The sequence below is a fragment of the Ochlerotatus camptorhynchus genome, unplaced genomic scaffold (genome assembly GCF_037179485.1).
Source record: "Ochlerotatus camptorhynchus isolate MF236.1 unplaced genomic scaffold, CSIRO-AGI_Acam_v1.1 ptg000078l, whole genome shotgun sequence".
NCBI classification, from domain to species: domain Eukaryota; kingdom Metazoa; phylum Arthropoda; class Insecta; order Diptera; family Culicidae; genus Ochlerotatus; species Ochlerotatus camptorhynchus.
Window position 1 is genome coordinate 5100752 of NW_027040568.1, and position 23721 is coordinate 5124472.

The window sequence follows — 23721 nt, forward strand, 5'->3', positions numbered from 1 at the left end:
CAGGACCGCTTTGGTCATGTTTTGGTTTATTCTCACATGAGCCAAAAGTCAACATGAGACATATCAAAGCACTTGAGAATTCAATACCAAACCGATGTTATTATATTGAGTGCCCAGGACCATAATAGTCCCACCTGGACATGTTGCGGTGCCCCCGAGGATGTACCAGAAACTGACTTGATGCGATATATCAAATCTTATATATTTAAGAAGGGTTCAGGTTTTTTTTTTCGGGAAGGCTTTCAATTTTACAACCTTATCTCAGACGTAATTCGTGCTATAATTTAATGCAAAGCATTTGTGATGTTTTCATGCTATGATTAATTGGAAAATAACGCATACGCCATTTTCGACAATTGAAGTGAGAGTCAAAGCGGCCGAAACCCAGCAGGAATGAATAGTGTTTTGTAGACGGAAAACCATAAGTCAACTAAAATAATTCGGTCATGCCTCGGACCTTATCACAAACATTTGTAGTTAATACTTGTAAATTGTTATCACTTGTTATCGCTAATTGGTTACTGTTGTTTTCTTTCAGGTAAAACATATTTCATCGAGTTTATATGCGAGGAGCTACGGTTTGTATGCAATGAATAAATATTAGCCTGATTGTTTAATTAATATTAATTAGTATGGATTTCACTATCTTGTTAAAAAATGCTTCACTAATTTGCATAGAATATATGTAAGCAAATTATCATGCACCGTTACTGATGTGACACCACTTGTGAACCGCAACTAATTCGATATGTCATTGTGCAGTTAACAACACATCGCCAGGTTTGTCTCTTGTGTACTTTATCACCGATCATATAAGTTTCATCGGATTCACAAACAGTAAAAATGTCTCATAAATCTCCCGTCTCCGTCTGTAGTGTATCTACAACCTATCGGCAATTCATCATGAAACAACGCCAGTCGGCACGGCGTGCGGTAGAGATTGAAGTGGTGCGCCATAATTTCACACGCCGGCAACTTCAGGTTGTTAGTATTTTGCATGCACATCACATCGCAAGTAGGTAGGAAGGTACCAATAAATTCCATCGAGTTTAGAGCTTCAACATGCGGAAATCTTCACGAGAGCCCGTTGAAGACACCGACAACGGCGGGGCTAGTCACATCTCGTGATGACTATCATCGTGGTTGTTAGGCAGACGTCTGAACCTCACAAATGTACAGAAGAGTAGAAAAAAAAGCATGACAAAGTCTGAACCACTAACCCATAGGCAAGAAGTGGTACCTTGACATTGAATTTATGATTCACTTGGTGCCATTCTACATTTGTTGGTGGTGCAAAAAAGGCGGCATGCAGACTTCTGCAGTGGTTAGTTTGTAACCGTGAGCGTATTTTGCAGAGATACCAGTGAAAGTAAATGCCGAGCTTATCGGCTGTTGGTGGTTTTATCGAGCTAAATTTAGTGTGAATCGACTTGACAATTATCGGTTCCCCACTACTCTTTTGATCTGTATTGAGGTCCTTAACAACTGTGCAAAATTTGAACAGATTTGGTCAGAATTTGCGGGAGAACTTATAGTTTATATGGAAAACTAAACGACATTTTCAGTAGCTTGTTAAAAACTACTTTGTCTAGAATTAGCGACGCTGGTGGTGTAGTGGTAAGCGTGATTACCTCTCACCCCAGCAGGCCTGGGTTCAATCCCAGTCGGCTGCGCCGAGATGTTCTGAGGCATAACATCTCTGATCACGCCTTCCTTCGGGAAGTAAAGTCGTTGGTCCCGGTTCATGAGTTGATGGGTCGATCTTCGACAAAGTTGTCCTGCACAGTTTTACTAATTTAAGCCTCAAGTTTGGTTTAAATTGAGCATTTTTTAATGTTTTACATGCAAAATAATAGTTTCGTTTCTTTTCCCGTACATGTTACCATACAAACATTAAAGTTCGCCCGCTAACCCAGATCGTATCCAAATACGTCCAAAAGAGCAGTGGGGAGCAGGAAGCTGAGAACGGCCATACAAACTTGACCCATCCTAGTGTACACTAATACGGTAAAGATTAATGAAGGTTTAGAAATCCTACCCAGTGGTGGTACGAGTACTAGAGTTTAACGTTTTTCCCTTAACATTTGATACTTTGCGCAATGACCATAGAGAAGACACACAAACACAACCTGGCAAGCGGAATAAAAATTCATGACATTTCTATTTTCTGAAGGCGACAGATCATTTTCGCACAATGAAGCAGACAAGACCAAATTTATGTCAGGTAGAATTTTGCTGATTTCTAGCTAATTATAGCTATTATTTGTTGTTTACTGCATGGAATTATAAGATAAGAGTGAATACTAACAACTCATAAACATAGATGATAAAATTATGCGTAAATAAGAGAGTTGATATATAACTGTAACACGCATGCTTGCAGCTAAAATGCAATTTCAATGAACTGTTTGAATAATAATGGGCTACGACATTTTTCCTATTCTCTATCTCCACCGTTTGCTTGTAATGTAGAACTACATCAATGAGGTGGTGGTGCAGATCGTGAAATAGGGTTGTATTAGTAAACCAATAAATCAACGTAAACGCAAGTAGTGACGTCACTACTTGTGTGTACTTGCGTGTATCGTACAGTGGTTGTGTGAGTGATTGCTTCACCTCGGTAATCCAGCTCATTGGAACTACATGACCACCCGTGTGCTGGCTGTTTTGTTTTGCTCTGGACGATGGTTTTGCAAAAAATGTACTGTTGCTTCCTCTGGTCGTGCCAATTGATCGAAGTTTGCATGGAGATTTCGGTGAATTTCTATGGAAAATTATTGAATTTAACTTGCATTGCTTTATGTTTGATTGTAATTGTCCAAATAATGAAAAAAATTGATATGTGGTTGTCATGACAATTATTAACAAGCCAGTTATTGTTGTGATGAAATTGGTGCTGCTGTCTTGTATATTTTCAGTTTTCAGTCAATCTACCTTATTTTGTCATTTTTCCGCATTTCTATCTTTCTGGATATGCTGTAAATCTGATCGGATGTAACTGATCAGGATTTTTGGTCATTGTTATAGCAACAACACATAACATTTTTCCAACATTTGGACCAGTAGAACCAAAGTTAGGGCTATATAAGTAATTTTTAAAATTCTTCCATTGCAATTCCCATACAAATTTCAAACCGTTTGTGCGACCTCTAAGGCTTCATCAATCTTTATACATCACATCACATCAAGTTTTTGCACAGGCAAATATTTTGGAGTTATGAATCATGGAGGGTGGCTTATAAAAATTGTTGGGAAATTATTAAAAAATCAAATCTCACCAATGCCCAAGATCACGCTTGATTTTCGTAAACGAAAATCAACAAGCAAACAACTGCGGTTGGTTTTGCAAGTTGTGATATCGCAGCTCGGAATATCAAACTAACAAAACTCACCAGCTGAAAATCTCAACAAACTGTGGTGAGATTGAGTTTCATGATTTTTGCTTTACACCCGAACGCAACGGAAACTTCCATAACGGCTGGCAGCAGTCACTTCGTGTGTGCCATCGGTGAACAGTAAAAATAGATAGCAAACTATACTTTCTCTTTCTAAGAAAACGAATCAGTTTTGTGTCGAGTCATTGATTTTTGCGCGTTGTGAATAGTCTCGCAATATCAAAGGAGCTTGTTAAAGCAATATCAAGCATGATATTTTGTTGCAAAAATATGATTTGATTGATGATATTGTCAATACTGCTTCTAAGAAATTTAACACTATTTTTATAATGATGCACTCTAGTGTACACTCTCTGTTTTGCATGGAAACAGAAATCGTCTTTTACCTGCTCACTTTAAAATCCACATAACAAATAACATTTAATTAATTTGATTATCAGGCACTTGTGAAACTTGAACTTGGCAAATGAATTTACCTATATCTTAATTGCATCATCAAATAGCCTTCAAACAAACATCAGCAATGTACATCTACAAGCATCCGGTGCACATAATTCACTCAGTTATGAAAACAATTTACACTTTCTGGTATACATACCTACATGCAGCAAAAAATCATTCAATTGGAAATACAGTCAACTCTCCACAACTCGATGTCCACTTACTCGATATCGAGTTATACAACCATAGTCAAAATTAAGTCCATGGCTACTGTGATGGTGATTTCCTATGAGATCGTTGTTCTATAACTTGAGTATTCTATAATTCTATGGTCCTTCAATATCGATTTGTAGAGAGTTCACTGTATAGAAAACTTGTTCAGCGAGGTTGAATGATACGGTGGTATGAATAACCTTAATAGTTTATTGTTTTTTTTAAACTTATATCACTTGATGAAGTCATATGTAAGCTAAGACATTGGATAAAAACAATATGTAAACCTATTTATTGTATCGTAAAACTTGCTCTCAGTGCTGCCAATAAAAATAGATCTTTATATATATATATATACATATGTGATACTTATCAACCTTTGGAACAAAGGCCAAATTCTCCCAAGTAGATGGTTCCCCATTCATACAGACAGGAAAAGAGTTTTATTTTTATTTCTCATAGGTACTACAAGACCTAAGAAAAGATATGGAAAGCGATTTAAATCGCACCGTCTAGGCATCTTTATCCACTACTGAACTATAAATATTAATAAGCGAATCAGCTGAGCGGCGATTTTCTCTTTTTTTCAATTTCGCCACACTGTTCGCATATAGGCTCGAATTCTGTAAGGCTTATTAAATTCAGCCAATAATAATGTAGCTAATACGCGAAGCATGGCACGCATAAAGATGGGTTCGAAAACCGGAAAAGAGAACACGTGTGAGAAAATCTCACACTGGAACAGTAAACAGTCATTTATGGAATGCATGATAGGTAATACCCACTTAACGAACGTGGTGGCACGTGTGTGTTTGCATTTGTGGGAAGGTGTTACGATTGATGGAAGGGGTGCATCAATGGGCCAGTGCTACTTTAATCGTTTTATTGAGAAACGAATGTTAAACAATACAGCTAGACATCTCGACTAACAACGTTTGTAAATCAAACATGTGGTGTGCTTCCATACTGGGGCAGCACGTTGTATTTTTATGATCAAATATATGATTAGTTCATCAATAACAGATATACATTTCAAATAGCTTTCGGCAGAAATACTTGTAGTTTTCATTTAATTGAAGGTAGAATTTCTACCCCGATAACATTATATGTCGCATGATAAGTTATTATAGGTATTAGTTGTTTAAGAAATTCGACCTTAAGTAAGTAAGTAAGTAAGTAACTAAGTAAGTAAGTAAGTAAGTAAGTAAGTAAGTAAGTAAGTAAGTAAGTAAGTAAGTAAGTAAGTAAATAAGTAAGTAAGTAAGTAAGTAAGTAAGTAAGTAAGTAAGTAAGTAATTATGTAAGTCTTGGAGTGATACAGTTCTATCTAGTATTTTTTCATTCAGCTCTATGGAGTCTTCTTATTGAGCCTAGAAATTTATCAATTTCAAATCGCTTGTCTTCGTAAAATTTTGGCATTTTATCTTATGGAATTAACGGTGCAAAGTCGTACTCTCCAAGACAGAGAAGACCGGTAAACAAACACTCAAAAATAATGACAGTTGAAATATACGGTATTTTCTAAGCACTGCTTCTAAATTACTGGTCACAGTGGTGTTATGTCCCGAACAGAGGAAAAAAAGCACTGCCTATAAAAGCATATCAGTCCCATCTGGAAAAACAGGAAGCCGAGAAAAACGCTGTTGAAAATGTATTTGTCTGCAGGCTCTTATGGATGGAACAACCTATTTTTGGTATTTTTCATGGTATCTTCGGAACAACCCTGCTCTTTGATTCAGTGAGGATTATGGCGCGTTCTGCGTTGGTCGAGACAGATTTCATGTGTGAGTAAGTGATGAACATTGTCATGTGCAATTCACTTTAAAAGGTGCGTTTTATATCTCATCACATGTAGTTTCAAAGAGCCTGACCGAAATGTGGAACTTGCAAAGATCCCTCGAAGATACGATATGACGGAACATTGATACTAATTGTATAAAACACAAGTAAATTCTGCCAGAAACTAGTTACGATAACATATTGAAAAATGTATAGGTTGTTAGTGAAAAAATGTAATGTTGAATTTCGTTAAAACATAGTTTTCGTGTAGATTCCAAAAGTTTCAATTAGATTGACAGAACATAATTGCATTGCTTTCCAACCGACGACCGATGACTGTTTCATTGATAGATGATTTTTTAAGAAATATGATAGACGTGTCTTTTATCAAAGGCAAGTGTCATTCGAGCCATAATATATATAATATCTCTTTTCCGGTACCATGTAGTCAACAAAGTAAAAGTAAAAGAAGAGCTCGTTAAGAAAATACCCGGAGACACTTTCCATTTTCCACATTGGTATTACGGTTTTATAAGACGCAACTAGGAACTCACGATCATCAGTCAAACAGTGAGGAGCGCCCACTGCAACAAAATGAACTGGTAGGGGAAATTCTGTGCTACTCGATTGTGTTTTAGGTTTACGAATGTAGGTTTGGGATCGTGAGAAAATGGCTTTACAAGCTTTGTTTACAAAATAGAGTTGAGGCCTTTTCAATTGTTGGTCTTGATTTATGACAGCAAGCGACAGAGCAAGCTTTGACTAAACTTTAGTTATCCATCGCTATGCATATAAAATAGGCATTTTTAAGTTCTCTTTATGGTGAACCTGTCTAAATTAACTTAAGGTTTTGAAATCACTTCTTCTGGTGACTTCTTGTTGGAACTGAATTTTCACTTCGGATGGTTTGTTTTATTTTGTAAAAAATAGCTTTGTTTCTGAATGATTTGCTCATGTTATTTGTAACACATAGATGTCTTAGAGGCATGAAAAGATTCTGTGAAAATAAATTGGTTCATTCCTAGGTGCAAAAACATGTATCATTGCATGCATTTTCTAAAATGTAGCATTAAACGATTTTAAAGTTGGCTAATTTAATTAGTTTACTGCATTACATCAATAAACTGCGCACTATGCGCATGGAAAACACATATATAACAAAAATACCAGGGTTCATTGGAGTGTAATGGAAGTTTACGTATTTACGAGGGTATATACGTTTTGTTGTATACGTTAATTTCAAATACGCTCGGTAGTAACCAAACAACACTGGCCAACTTTAGAATCATTAAAATAAATAATACGTTCGACACTCCCCATGAACTTTAGAATTCTCTTAAAGTGCATAAATTATAGTTTAATTGTTCATCAAATATACGCAGGAGAGATGCTTGGCAAAATAACTGAAAGAAGTTTAAATTTGACTACAAAGTATGCATAGCAAGTGTAAACTATATTTATACAAACCAGTACTATTCCAGTTTTATGCATTGAATGAGTGAAACTGGACTGGATTTTGTATAAAAATAAATCTAAATTTTTATTTTTTAGTGTAGTTTAAACTAATTAACTAAACTGTACACGGAATGTCAATGGCAGAATACAAAATAATTTATTGCTTTTTCTAATACAAACAAACACAATAATCAGGATGGTTAAAACAAATTACAAATAGTGCCATCTGTGCACTCATCTTAAAATAAATTACTTATAAACTACGTGATTGAGTTCCATTCACCCACGTCGACAGTTCCGTGCGCCAACTTAATTTTGAGTTAACAAGCCTGAAGTTGTTTTCATTTACTTGCTTTTAAACAGACTACTTACTTGTAAGTTATTTTCACCCAATGTCAAGTTCAAACTACTCAGTATTAAGTTGTTCACCACTTACTCAACGTTAACTTGGCGCATGGAAGACTCTCGTTAGATTGTTTTGCTCTTTAAGTTTTTGACAACAAACGTAAGAGCGAATACCAACTCAATAGTAAGTTTAAAGAACTCGACCGTTGGGTTTGTTTTGTTTAGCCGTGTACTGAGCACTCGCAAAGCACAATTCACGATGGTCCCAAAGCCGAATTTAGGAAGACAACAATTTTGCGCCTAAACCGTTAGATTTAGGTGAATAGTATCGTGGAGAATGTTTTATATTTTTGTGGCCATTATTTTTATGCAAGTGAAGTTAGGGTGGTCCCGATGGCTGTTATGTTCAAAATATTTTTTATTTATTCGGGATAGACAAGTGAAATGTTCTACGAAGTTAAAGAAACGTAACTTTGCTTGAAATACAAATTTGTATCTCTAATGGATATAGTTTTATACTGTTTTTGAAAAGGTAATTAAGGTGACTCTTATAAAATCATGATTTCTTACATTAGCTTTCTATACATTGATTTCTCGCAAGTCAGCTTTCCGAACTGTTGACTTTGGTAGTGAGACATCGCTTCAATAAAATTTTAATAACTTTTCAGGAACAATTCGGATCGACCTCCGATCTTAGACAAAGTTGTTGAACATATAGTTCATTATTCTGGTATTAATGGTTCATTATTCTGGTAATTGGTGATGTTTGGGACGCCACCTAGCGGCACATCTTTAAAAATCGTGTTTCTTTATTAATTTTAAACTTCTACTCGGATAAAATAGCTTCCAATGGGTAAATGTTGGGGTTTTAGATACCTTATTGGCATCTGGAGTAAGAAAAAAGCGATTTTTAAATCTAATTTATTAAAAAAAAAAAATCAACAAATTTTAGTAACATCACCATAAGTGTGTATATATTTCAAAAGTTTTGAATTTTTGTTTTCCAAAAACGTTTTAAAATCAAAAATTATTTGATAAATGATTGAGTTACTCTTGGTAGTATTTGAAAACTTACCCATTAATGGAGGGTGTTCGAAGAATTTCAAATGTGCTTTAATCGTGTACTCGACTATACTAAGTCTTATTTCCATAATTTCATAAAACATAAACCCATTAACTCATGAACCGGGAACCAACGTGTTAACATCCCTTCCGAAGGAAGACGTTATCAGGGATGTTATGCCTCAGAAAATCCCGGTGGCGCCGACTGGGATTGAACCCAGGCCTGCTGAGGTGAGAGGTAATCACGTTTACCACTACACCACCGGCGCCACTGTTTGCGAGCTCTCAACTTAGTGTTGTAGATTCACTTCCACATTTATTAATTGAGAGCTTTCGATGCCTGCTACCATTTTTGCATTAGTATAATTGTGTGGCAAGTACAATTATACTCTATGCCCAGGGAAGTTGAGAAATTTTCCAACCCGAAAATTCCTAGACCGAACCGGGAATCGAATCCAGCCACTTCCAGCATGGTCTTGCTTTGTAGCTGCGCCGTAACCGACTGAGCCAAAGGAGGCCTTTGTGGGGACTGTTCTTTTTATCACCAAAACATGCCGTGAGACGTATCACACTTCATGATTTCGTATAGGGGAATTTACGTATTCTCGGCAACCTAAGCAGCGACCATCTTTCTATAGCCTTTTTCTCTAAGGAACGCACACATATGCAGTATTGGCTTGTTTACAATCTTTTGCTACCAGCTTCTCTAACAATTTCAATCGAAAGAATTGTCAAAAACTGTTTTGAAACGCTTTTACAAAGCTCCAATCTTCTCTAGTGAGAGCGAGTATTGTCGGCAACCAGTTTTTCTTCGGCAACCGTTCCATTTGAACTGCATGTAAATCTGCTGTTCTATTATCGGCAACTCGAAATCAGCTACAATTTGTAGTGCGTGTGTTGCATTTTAAGAAAACCTTGCTAGATTGCTTTTTCTCAGTGGTAAAAATATAGTCAAATTGAAGTTGAAAGCACAAAGAATCGTTTGCATGCATTCAGCGAAGTGTTTTCGTACGAAAATCCAGTGAAAATAGTGTTTCAATTTAGGTTGCCGAAAATAGTCTGTCATGCCAAAGCCGTCATTTCCCCTATGTATGTATAAGAAAAAAATATTTCAAGTTGAATGAATTCAACATGATAGCTAAGCATGTGCTAAATGAATCATTGGCAAGAATTCCTCATATAGAAGACTGTTATGAGAATAAGTCGAAATTTATAAAACTAAGAACTACAGCTGCTGAAATGCAAGCACTTTGTCATTATTTTACGTTTATTGCTGATCCATTCGTATCTGGTAGATCACACTCTGATGCCATCATTTTCCTTACAAGATATTGGAAAGTTAAGAAAACTTGTAACGAGCCACCGCAAGTTGTACCTTAAATGCTTTCATGATGATAAACTCAAAACAAAACACCTCCATTATCCACTACGGAAGCGTAATAGAAAACAGTGGTTCGAATTGTAAACTAATGTGTTCTAGATTAGAGGCTAAGCACAAAAAAATTAAGCAGTATTCACATGTCATGCCATCTAGAAAAAAAAAACATTATGTTTAAAAGCTGGCCTTCAATTTAGTTATGATCTTTTGAATTGAAATTTTGTCAATAATAAAGACACATTTGGTTTACATTTAATTAACCTTAAAACTAGATCATATTTTCCACATATGGTACAATCCCAGTTACAACCAACGTCGATAAATTTTGAAATCAAGATACTGTGTTCCAAAAACATTTTGCTTTTTCATTCCACCGGCACAGCGAGCTATGTTGCAGACGGAGTTTTTCATAACAAAACCGAAGAGTGTATTGTAATTATTGTTGCCACCACGTATCATTTGGTTTTTGATCGTTTTTTGTTTTGTCATTTCGAGATATAATCATTTAAAATTGAAAAATGTTCAATAATACCATATCTAACTTTACGACAGAAAGAGATTGCAACTTAGCTACTGGAGCCATAAAACTTTCTGAAAGTTCAAAAATGTGTCCAAAATATGTAATTTGTGAGAAATTAATGAACAAAAGTTAATGTAAAATATATGTTTATTTTGGGGTTTAAAACGGTTATGTTAAATTTCAGATTTATTTTTTTCTTTATTTCATGGGTGAGTTCATTGAAAATGGGGGAATATGAAAAGTATGAGAATAAGGGAATGTGGAAATACAAAGTCAACAAATACTATTTAGCTGTAAAGGATTTGCTTGCCATTCTTATTCCATATTAGAGAACGACAATTATATATTTTTATATGAAGAGCTTTTTGAGTGTTTCGATTTATTTCCATTCAATTATAAGCTTATCTTTTTTACCACCTGTGGTGTTGAGTACTTGCCACCGATGAAGTCTGCAAGTAGTAGATGAAATGCACGTATATGTCTAAAGATAAGCAATTATAACGGAATCAAAAGGAAATAAATCAACACACTCAAAAAGCTCTTCATAAAGGGATTCCGTTAATAAGTTAAATTAAAAGATATTTTATAGTTTCTTCATATTTGTATTTGCTTTAAAAAGTGCTTTCAAACTATTGTCTAATCGAGTGTCCAATACAATATGGGAATATAGCGGCAAATCAATCCTTCACAACATTAAAGTTCTTGATCTCAGCTTCATGAATCCTAGTTGACTTTGTATTACCACTAGCTCCAGTAATGAATTAATGAAAAAATAATGTTAAAATTTGCCATAACACAATTGTTAACCCCCTAAGGTATCTACGTGGTTAAAGAGTCGCCCCAAAGGTATACTGCCCAGTGTGGCATAACAGTCCCATTAGTACTTCATACTTTGTTCAGAAAATGTCACGAAAAATATCAAAACAATTCCCATAAGCTCAAAGAGATAAAAAAAACCCTTCAGCAGCATTTTTATCAGCTTTTGTTGTTCTCAGTATGCTGAAAAGGGCAGTATATTCTAGACTTTAATTGAGAAGATCATTAGAAAGTTAAACATGTTGGGTAAACGCACCAATAGTGGAGGTACGTTAGTGCAATGCATTCCTAAAGTGGCTTATGGAGTCTCCATAAGTCACTATAGAAACACATTGCACTAAAGTACCTCCACTATTGGTGCCGTTAACCCTTCTAATCTAATCTAATCTAATCTAATGCAAACGCAGCCAGTGCGAGAAAGCATCCTGGAAAATGATTAGGTTTGATGAGGTCTAATCATTTTTCTTGTCTAATTGATGTTTGCAGCATATCTGAGATATGATATAAACATCAATACGGCCAGGCCTACTGCGTTGTATTTGCCGCAAAGATGATTCTTGAAAATGAATGCGACCATCTACAGGGGTGGAAGGATGCGTGGACATACCGTACCAAACGCTCCGAGTTACTATGTGTAGTTGTGTGTAATGTGTTAATATTTGTACAATATTGAAGACTCATAAAATAACGCAATGGAAGGATCTTACCGAATTTTTCCTATGTTGGTAATGATTATTTTGTGCTTAAAAGTTTCATTCGATGCATCCGCTCCTTCTTTATCATGGGGTTTGGGATGCAGTTCCTCGTCATTGCTCGTGGTTATGTTTAGTGATGTGATGGAGATCATTTCTTTCACTAGAAACTACTACTCCTGGCTGATCCGCCAGCCTTACATCGAGCTGGAACCGCAAGCAAGGAAATCAATTGCCTCCTCGCTCGAATCCTTCGTTGTGAGTGGTTCCGATAGATACGCGCCCATTTTGGCTTGCAGACAGCAGCACTTTGCAGGAGAAAATTTGCACGATCGATTAACCTACTTAACCTACTTCCACTGGATATCACCGTTACCTCCTGGACTTATTTTGTAATTTCCGGCTTCCGGCTCTTTATGCACTTGTAACTAAACCCAAACGGACACGATTCAACAGCGTACATTAGAAAATTCAGCGGAGATCTGCTTTTTCGCGGTGGCGAAGGAAGAAAAAACCAGGTTTGTTCACTCGCGGTAATCTTAAAAACTCTTTCGATCCTATTGTTTTTTTTTTTAAATAACCAAACACAGTACTAATAAACATACGCGAAATTATTGAAAAAGTTATTAGGTGTTCTAAATGCTCCAGCTAAAGGACTTATTGAACTAAATTTTCAATAAATATAACGGAAAAGCAAGCAGCAAATTCAAAACACGTCAGTTTTCCGTTTTACGGTATCTCTTTTACTTGCATAAACAAGATTGTTTTTCAACAAAGCTCAATTGACCTGTTTTCATTTCATTGAGTAAGAAAAGTTGATTATTTGATTCATTAGTAAAGATTTTCTCAGCATGCATGGGTAAGAACTTTTTTCTTTGTACTCCCACTATTGGTGCCGTTAACCCTTATAAAAAATCTCCTCTACCGTGTTACATTATTACTTTTTTACATATGTACTTAGAAAAATTCCTGCCCACATGCACCACTTCTTGCAAAAAATGGAATCCTCTTGTAAATACAATTAGTGATACATCATCGGAAATGATAACGCTATCATTTGCAATTGCACTAGTGAAACCGTCATTCACGAACATTGACCGTTAAAGCATTCCACTTCGCTGTGCGGCTCCGTAAAGTAAGCATCACACGAGCCCCGTAACGTGGGTAGATCACCTTTTCGTGGTACGTTACGGGATGTGAGATCTACCACCGATTCCTAGTCTTGACTACTTCAAACTAGGGGAACAGGATTTTTCAGTAATCAAAGGAACACGTCTTAGTCCTTGTTACTTTTTATGCCTTGTTGATAGTGATAAGTCCTCGGGTTGCCTGGACCGAGGATGATCTTGAAACAAGGAAAAAATGAGTTAGTTAGTCTTCATCTATGTGATTCCTAATCTTCTATTCGTTGTTCCCTAGTTTGAAGTGGTTAAGACTAGGGTTCTGATGCATGGTCACTATCGGTGTCGTTCCTTAATTTTGTTGCTAAGGAATCCAATTTTGACTGACAAAGGGGCGCGCCTTTGGAGGGTGTTCCAACACTCCGAAGGGTATAAATAGCGGAACCTTTCAATTAGAATCGATTCCTTGCGATGAAGGCAAGAATGACAACTGTATCAAAACCGAATACTTCATCATTTTTCAATAGTGATGAAGTAATACGACATGCACTAAACTAAGGACACGGGATATACTACAATAGATCAAATTACTGGTCGCAGTAGTTTTATGTCCCGAACAGAGAAAAAAAAAAGCATCACACGAGGAATATTCCATCGGAAACAACAATGTTAGTGAGGAGCAGCCTTGTATTGCTCACTCTACGAAAATATTGATGAAAATATTGACATGCAAAATATTGATGGAAATATAGACGAAACTTCTGTCGTGTGGGGTGCACTTAAGACAAGCGCGACGTTCGACGATTTCTCCAACCCTTGCTAAAAGAACAACTGTGCAGCAGTGTACTTTTCGAATGGGCTCTATCTATAGCGGAGGAAACCGAGGGCGAAGGCTCTCTCGCACTCTCTCGCTGCTATAGCTAGCTGGGGCCCTAACCACGTGCACGGGGCGGCTTGGATTGTTGTTGATTTTTATTTATCAAAATCACTCTCGATTTCATCGGATAGATAAGTTTCCTCGCATCGGCCTCCAGTTCGATCAGTATCTATTCTGACCGCAGCGTGGCGAGTGCAAATTCTATAAACGTGATTTCTCGACAATTTTACCTCCCACCACCTTCACCTGATCGAAGCCGCGATTTTGATGACGTTCCGATCATTATTGTAAGGATAATGATAGTTTACTTTCAATTTCGGAACCGTTGCAGCTTGATTGATCTCGCGTGACCCGGGCTATGTGCGTGCGGTGGTAGTACCTTCGAACTAGACGCTAACCGATGACGACGACGGATTCGGTGGGAAAGGAAAAACTTATGGATTTGACAGTGGTTCGACTTAGTTGATTTTATACTTCATCGCTGTCAGTAACTTTCAGCGGAAAGTTCGAATTGGAGCAACAGAGTGCATACTCGTGTTGTGTGCTGGAAGGAAATTGACCCTGATAAAGTTCTGTGAAAAGAGATTCAAGTTTTCCCTTTCAATTTGCATTATCAGCAGCAGCTCTCTCTCCTCTTTGGCGTTTTGCCGTACGAGCGTTGGAAGTCACGTGTTTGATCAATATTTGGAGGACGTTTTTATTTAGAGTTCAGTGTAAAATCAGTGTTTCCCATGAAACCAAGCTCCGAGTGACGATATTGTTTTGCGCGTTGTTGTTGTGTCTAGGCTGATTATAGTGGCAGCGGGAACAGAGTGTGTGTCGTATTATTCTAGTAGTACCGCTAATTAACGCGTTAAGTTCCATTTTCTTCGGTTGCTTCCAAGCGTGGAAGACAGTGGAAGATACATTCCTACATTGATAGTAGTGATCAGTTTGTCGGTGACGACGGAGTCGGAGCGAGCGAAGACAAAGCTCGGTCAACGGGAAAAATCAAAAATCGGGGACCATGATTCCCACGTTTAGCAAATTTGAATTCAGAGAAGGTAGTGTGTTCATGAGTGGCTCCTAAATGGTTGATTGTGCGATTCGATGCGTGTATTATGAACGGCGAAGGTATTTCGGTGTTGCTTTGGTGATATCGTTTTTGTTGTTGTTTTGTTTGAATTATACTCACAATTAGTAGATAATATCTAATAGTGCACGTGTTTGTCTATTTTTGGTTTGTGGTAGAAGTTTGCATGTTTGTTGATTGAGACGGTATAAATAGATTTGTTTCAATTTATATACCAGGTCGATGATGTTTTTGTTTACGTTTTCGATTGATTTTATATCGAATTTGGATTTTACTTAGAAATTGTGTTTTTCATCTATGCTGTACTTCAATTATTGTGTGTGTTTACGGATTTTCCATGTGTGGCGTTATATAGTCAGGAAAGTCAAGACATTTTTTAACACGGCAACGATCTTCCTAGGAATTAAACTATGGAATAATTATAACTTTATCATTTTCTTGGAGATATAAAATAAATAAGTTAGTGTAATGAGTAACATTTTGTGTTAGAGAGGATAGGGTTTCTGAGATTTTTTTTTTTAATTTATAATGTGATATTCTATTCAGTGTAGTAATTAAATTTTTATGCATTGGACATTTTTATTATATAGCGATACTCTATAATTCAACGACCGAACTTGTGTAAGTCTTATTAAATTTATGTTACAATTTTACATGAAAAAATATCTCAAGTGGCCTCTTATATATAAAAGTCCAGATTTAGTTTTATATTTCAAGGGAAACAAGTATGTAAAGTTGCATAAGGGGGAAAATACAATGTATAACGTCAAAAACTCGACGATTTTCGGAATTTTTTTTGTGAGCAAATGGAACAACTCAAACGTTTGGGGTTTTTGCATTAAATTGCTTAAATTTTCCTGTACATTTGAGATTTTTTTCATTGGTGTGTGACCTCTGTGGCTCCTTGGGGTCACATCGGAAGGAGGTCGCCTCCGGTGGGGATTGGTAATTGGCCGGCGTTCTAGAGATCTGAAAAATGGACAAAACATACTTTTATCAATTATTATTCAGAAAAGATTTTTGTTCTATGTAAACCTCTAAATCAAAAAAAAAAAAAAAAAGTGATTTATAAATTTAGAAAACAAAAATATCTGAAAAAATAAGTTGATTTTTCACTGTTTTTTCCACTTTAGGCAGAACTGAAAATTATTTATTGTTAATTTTTTCATGATATCAGTGGTTCACATAGAGTAAGATGCGCCAGGTTTCAAGTCATTTGGATGAGAATTTTTTGAGTTATCTTTCCCGCCAATTTGGAAAACACCGTTTCGAAAAAAACGCGTTTAAAGTTTTGGGTTGTGTAAAACATGGTTTCTGGAACTTACGGTTAATTGGTGATATTGCTCCTTCCTCGTGCTCGTAGCATTTTTTAAATTTTTTTTAAAGTAAAATATAAAAAAATCGATAAATTTTTTTTTTTACTTGTTTTTCCCCCCTTAAGTAGCAGCAGTCTGCACATCCACAACATTTTATTGGCTTTAGGAGGAGATCCGTCATGATCAAACATATCTTGATGGTTCCCTTGGAACTTTTAACAGGATTATTTAAAAAAATAGACATTTTAACATAGAATCATTGCAGAATATTCTCAATATATTATCTACAGAAAACTCTTAGATTCGAAACTATAATGCTCTTCAAATTCTCGATATTTTTTCAAAAAATATTTCGCTTAAACATCTTTCCCGAATTATTTTAAATTAATTCTCTTCCCTAGGTATATCATTCAGAACTATCTTGTGATTCTCTTTATAATTGTCATGTAATTCTGCTTAGAAAGCTCTTGGACCTCTCCTCATTAATTTCTCAGTGTGATTCTAAAACTTCATTGATATTCGACTGGAATTCCCATCCAGTTCTTCGCAAAATTCACTTTGATTTTTTCTTAGAATTACTTTGGAATTGTTCTCTGCATTTTCTTCCCGATTACTACACTGAAATTAATATTTCGTTTATACAACAAAATCGCTCGTCAGTTGTACTGTACGGATCCATTCGTTGTTTTCTGCTACACAAGATATTCGTACAATGTAACGAAACTAAAGAGTGTCCACGATGAAATTGCCACACACAAAATTGATTCGCAAAATTCGAGTTTTCATCCGATTGCCATCAAATTTTCAGGGATTGAGAAATAACTATTAAACTTCATTTTACCATTTTACTCGTATTTTATTTACAGTCCATACGCAAATGCCCGCACCTTGGCCTTAACCCCGGCCATAAGATTCTGCACAACCTGTGAATCAACCGTTTTTTGCATGTAAACCCATACTTTCTTCAGTTCCTCGACTGTCTTCACTACCTTAGGTCGTTTAAGAAGGTGCTGCTTCATAATCGCCCAGTACTTCTCGATGGGGCGGAGCTCCGGAGTGTTGGGAGGGTTGAACATTTTCGGCACGAAATTGACCTTATTGTCCGCATACCACTTCAGCACGTCCTTGGAGTAGTGGCATGAGGCCAAATCCGGCCAGAAGATTGTTGGGACGTTGTGGGCCTTCAGGAGAGGAAGCAGCCGCTTCTGGAGGCACTCTTTTATGTACACCTGTTCGTTCATCGTGTCCTGGGTCACGAAAGGTGCACTCCGCTTCCCGCACTTGCAGATGGCTTGCCAAACCAGGAATTTCTTCGCAAATTTGGACATCTTCTGAGTGCGGACATGCTCCGGAACGCTGAACTTATCCTTGGCCGTGAAAAACAGGTTGCCGGGGATCTGTTTGAAGTCGGCCTTCACATATGTTTCGTCGTCCATGATGCAGCATTCAACTTTCGTCAGCATGTTGAGGTACAACTTCCTGGCACGGGTTTTGGCGGACTTGTTCTGCTTCTCGTCACGATTAGGGGCCTTTTGTACCTTGAACGTTCGAAGCCCAGCCTTAGTTTTGGCCTTCTGGACAAAACTTCGGCTTAGGTGCAGCTTCTTAGCCACATCCCTAACGGAGGCGTTCGGATTTCGGTTGAAGGCCCCAACTACGCGGTTGTGATTTTTGGTGTTGTACGGAATACTTTTTCCTTCACTTCTGGGCTTCCGATCGGTGGTCAACCGTTCCTCGAACCGCTTAATCACTCGCGACACCGTGGAATTCGCGATTCCCAACGTTTTAGCGATGGAACGATGCGAGAGATCCTTGTTCTCGTGATGAATGCGCAAGATTTTATCACGCACGAGCTGTTCTTTCGACTCCATTTCCGCGAGTTTTGATCACAGGACTTTAAAACTTGCAGGATGTAAATAATGCACTATGAACTAAATCCACCCAAATTTTCATTAAAATCTACCCAACGGTTAAAAAGTTAGAGCAATTTCATAGTGTGGCAATTTCATCGTGGACACCCTTTAGTTTCGATAAAATTGTCACACTCGCTACTGATTCTATTTCATATTGCCACGAATGTTTCGTAAAATAAATGCGGAATGCATGTTTATAGAAAAAAAATATACGAATCTTTCGTGTACAGAAAATTTAAAATGCGTGCATTGTACGAATGTAGAACAAAAGGCAACTGTCTTAGTAAAAAATGCATTTCTGGTAATCAGTGTACGAATCCATTTCGTACGAACGTGTATCATTTTTTTTACTATCACAAATGAACTAAAATCATAATTTTCGCCCTCCAGATGATCAACGACTTCTAATGCCAACGGGTACTGAGTAATTAATTTAGTTAGAAGATCTGCATTACCTACAATGAAAATTGATTTCCCTCCATTAGCATAAGATATACAATATGTTCCTTAAAATCCTACCTAAAACATCACAGCATAAAGACTAGAAGAACAGCGTTTGCTGGTTTGCCTGAAATTCAGTTCGTTTTTAGTACAAACTGTGGCAGTTGACAGGCAAATGTGTTTTATGTACGAAAGCCATTTTTACGAAACGAGCTTAACAGAATTAACGATAGAAAATTTTCAGTGTACGGAAATCTCCTGAAATTTGCTCAACATATTTCGTAGAACTATTCTTAGAATTTGATTTTACTTTTTGATTTACGGTTTAGCGACTTGCAGTCAATTTAATTGTTTGTAAGATTTTTTAAACATACTGAGAGGTTAGCACATATCATCGGATGACCGATGATATGTGCTAACCTCTCAGTATGTTCAAACTTTCTTACAAACTTAGAATTTGATGTTGTTGAATTTTTTCGTGGTTTTCTTTATGAATTTCCTCCTTACAATTCTCTTGAAGCCATCTCATAATTACCAAGGAATTCTTGTCGGAACTTCATTGAAATTCTCTTTAGAACTCACTTGGGGCTGTTCATAAACTACGCAGACAGGTTAGAAGCAGGTATTAGGAAGTGTCTATCGATCATACAATTTTAAAAATGTATGAATGCAAGGAGATAGACTGGTTTTAAAATATCTTAAAATCAATTTACGTAGTTGATTGACTGTCCCCTTAGAGCTCTCCTTCCACACGATTTCCTTAGGATTATCCCTAGAAAGTTTTTTTTTTCGACTAGCTTAAAATTCATTAGGATTCTCATCTGAATAAGGCAGGGAACAAACGAACAAAAACCTCCCTAGATCAGTATTGAAGGGCCCATCGATCTGGGGAGGATATCGAGATATGGAGCTAAATTTTAGAAATTTATGTAAGAGATGTAGTAAAAGAAGTCTAGATTTCCATCAAGAAAATACTCTATTGTATTTTCAATAATATTGATGAAATTACTGCAATTATTGATTAAAAAATGATGCAAATATTGATGACGAATATATTGACTCAGAATCAAAAACGTTTTAATCGGTGATTCAATATTTCCTCTTATATTTGATTGCGGCTGCAGATGGGGCCTGATCTTGGGTATATTTTGTTAGACATGTTTTCGGAATAGTCCATCTAACAAATTTAATGCGCTACAGACGTGTATTGATGACCCATCAAACCTATTGATGGAAATATTGACGAAACTTCTGTCGTACGATGTCCACTGTTGTCACCTATTTGACCAACTCTTGTCTGCTGCGTCCATTATATAAACCTTGAGAAAAGAATTAACAATGTTTTAAATAAAAAATCGAAGATCACAGACATTTTAAAATTTCCAACTGAATCTTATAATATTTGTGAAATTAACGACAAATTCTTACTAGCTCAATAGTTGAGAAATTTTATTTATCTCCTTGACTTTATTCTTAATTAGCCTTACTTTGGCTTTATTCTTCATTTTTGAACGCACATGGTTTGAAATTAGATGAATAGTTGGGCACAAAAGAGGTTGTAAGCAAAAGCATTAATTTCAGTTGTTCGATACGAAAGCATCCCAATCTTTTAACGATTTAAGTTCAAATCCTAGCCTAACCGTCTCATTTTCAATCCTATTCCCCGAAACAGGTGTGAAGCAACTCGTCGGTGTAGCGGACATCACCGAGAACCGCAACATATGGCGCATGTTGGTGGCAGAGTTCCTCGGCACCTTCTTCCTGGTGTCGATCGGTATCGGTAGCACGATGAGCTGGGGTGGTGACTATGCACCAACCCTGACGCAGATCGCGTTCACCTTCGGCTTAGTGGTCGCAACGTTGGCACAGGTGAGTGTTTGATGATCACTTCGTTTTAGGGGTGATAAGATTCGGTTTAGATGACTGGATTTTTTTTTCCAACTGACAACCGCCAGTTGAACCTTTCATTCATTCAGCTATTGACTCATTCACATGTTGTAGACAGTGTCAACAGCAACAACAGCGGGACGCAGTAACCGACGAGAGCACGCGTCTTGATGGCTGAACAAATGTTTACGATCTAAAGCAGCGCTGTCCAACGTGCTGGTTTCTGGTTCTCTGTAATAAAATCATTCTAGTCCAATTTTATTCACCATTATGCATTTTGGGCCAGAATGAATGAGAAATAAACAAAATGCAGCTTGAATCATGTCATCGAACATGATACAGCCATTTAAAAAAGCAAGTTTAGAAAGGTTGGGCAGGCCTGAAGTAAGCTTGAAGCTGTTCAACCCCGCAGCCTCAGGCGATGATCTTGGGGTAGGTGTTTGTTTTTATGGCCTCTTTCCGATGCCCCGCATAAAATCGACAAGTTTTGTTTAGAGTTGACAAAGTTTGTGATGATGATGATCACGATTCAACTATGTCCTAAAATAACTATCCATCCCAGTTGATTGATTAATAGAGAAACAAAAATTGTGCGAAGTTTTTTACTAGTCCGGCTCCCAAATCGTTTTCCGTTCGGGGAGGCAATGCTATTCATGAATGGAACCGATTTAATGTCATGTGTCGTGTGTAGAATCGTGTTCTCCGCCTTCAGGGTTCAGTTTTTTTTCTTGCTCATTGCATTTATTGGTTTCCGTGCACCAGAAAGTCACAGTCGTGGAGTTGTGCACGGTTTTGGAGGTTGAGGTGAACCGAAAAACCTGAATCAGTCAATAGGGCATGACAAAAAGTGGTGCTTTCTAAGGTCAACAGGTTAGATCGATCTTAGGTTTCTTTTGTGCCACACGGTGGTGGCAGCGATGGAGACTCATTTGTTCGGTACCTATTCTGGTCGGAATAGATAGGTGTAGGTCAATTCGGAATTGAGCGCGTATAGGTAAATTTGTGAAATGAATGAAATAGTCACGGTTCTCACGTTGATAGTGTGTTCCATGAATACGGAAATATCATTACTTGATTAACCTGTCTTTTTGTCATGCGATAGGCTAGTTCCAATAGATCAACTCATGTTTATTTTATACATATTTTTTAATTAATATGTTAGGCATTATTTTTTTCTTCATATTATCGGTATCAGAAATTTATGAAATTTTGTCCACGGGTAGAATGTGTGGTGTTATGTAATTCAAATAGATTGTGGTGGCCAGTTTTCCTGGAAAATTACCTTTTTTAAATTCATAAGTCATCAAGCAAGAATCGTAGAATCAAAATAATAAAGGGAAATAAGTTGGATTAGACAGTGTTGTGTATTATGTGATTAAAGAGCTTGGTGGTGCCATGTTACCAAAATCATGATATCACTGTTTATTGTGTTATAGAAAATATCATAATGGATGTTTTGTCTATTTCTGGGGGTACCTGGGACATATCGGGTAAAACTCTGAAAGTGACATTTCTATCCTCTGGCTCCCTAGTTTATCGTCATGTTTTGGATGTTTGGTTCCGGATACATGATCAAAAAATGAAACAGCGCTATGCAACTTTATTAAAATACCACTTTTCTCGACCAATTTGAGTGCAACCAGTTCCATATTGTTTGTAAGTTTAGAAACTTTTTGAATGTTATTCCAAAAGACATTTGGTTCTAGATATAGGGGAAATGGCACTAATGTTGGCCTATGGATCTAAATATTGGTCACATCGATTAAAATATCATATTCTTCAATTTTTCTTGGAGCATACGTCATCTGGACAATACGAATGGATATTATTGAAAAATGGTAAAAAAATCTTTCCTTCGAAATTCATGTATGGGCTCAATATTAAAAAAAGTGACATTTCGCTAAGGAAATGTGTTACTCCCACATTTTCCTCGGACATAGCTGAAACAGATTCGGAAGTTATCGGTTTCATTTGGTTTGTAACTGATTCTCAAAGAACCTGTTTGTATTTAGATTCTATCAATGATTTTTGTTATTGAAAGTCCTAGATTCTTACTTCGTTTTATGATGTTAAATTGAGAACAGCTCTTAGCCTAAATGCAAATGTTGTATTTTTTTAAGTTTCTATAGTAACCTCATACTCTATGCTATGGAGCATCCGCCAAGCAAACCTATGTTTCGTCAACTTGCTATTAAGTTGTTGATAATCGCAACATTTTTTGTGCAAAACAGTATATGCCAGGCATGCTTCTGATAAAGTCATAAACATTAAACATGCGATTCAAAACCAGGGTGCTGGCATCACTATAGGGATCCCATACGGTTGACAATAGGCAATATTGCGGGCCATGTTTGTTACACTAAATTTGGTTTTTATATCAAATATTCACTTCAAATTTCAACCACATAAAGTGCAACCTCCAAGAATGATTTCCCATTCTAAATCTCATATACAGTTCGTGTCGGAACAACAGAACCAACTTAAATCATACCTTCACTGAAAAAGTTGTATTTCTTTACCAATCAGTATTTATGAACTTTTCAAGGCTTTTGGACAAACTAGTGTCCCATAGTTCTACAAAATTTCACACAATTTAAATGACAAGCTTCTGAAATTTGGGTGACGCTGTTCTATTGGATCTTTCATCTAACTAGCTGTTTCTCTTCGTGATGTCAATATGTTTCCTTAAAACAATTACCATGCACAATCTGTACGTTGGATAAACATAATCTCAAAATTGAACGGTCATGAATTCGTACAATTATTTTTTTAAACACCAAAAAGTATAGTTGAAGATGCTAATTTCAAATAACAGACTAAAGTGGTAATTTTTATACGATAGATGAGGAGATGAAAGTATAGAGTTGAGTGTGTGCACAGTGGTGTTGAGTACTTGGCACTGATGAAGTCTACAAGTAATAGACGAAATACGCGTATCTGTCAAAAGATAAGCCATTATAACGAAATTTAAAGGAAATAAACTAACCCACTCGAAGCT

The 23721-nt window shown here is 36.7% G+C and overlaps 1 protein-coding gene across 6 annotated transcripts in view; it reads left to right on the top strand.

The window, feature by feature from the left end:
• The window catches only part of Drip (drip), a 176150-nt gene that overhangs the window by 71626 nt on the left and 80803 nt on the right, over positions 1–23721 (top strand). For 4 of the 6 annotated variants that reach the window (XM_065217724.1, XM_065217725.1, XM_065217722.1 and 1 more), the window contains exon 3: positions 20509–20705. In XM_065217724.1, coding sequence (XP_065073796.1) covers positions 20509–20705 — 197 coding nt within the window. Of the gene's footprint in view, positions 1–14277; positions 15138–20508; positions 20706–23721 lie in introns of those variants that run through there. The other 2 variants (XM_065217721.1, XM_065217726.1) reach the window with 2 other exon arrangements.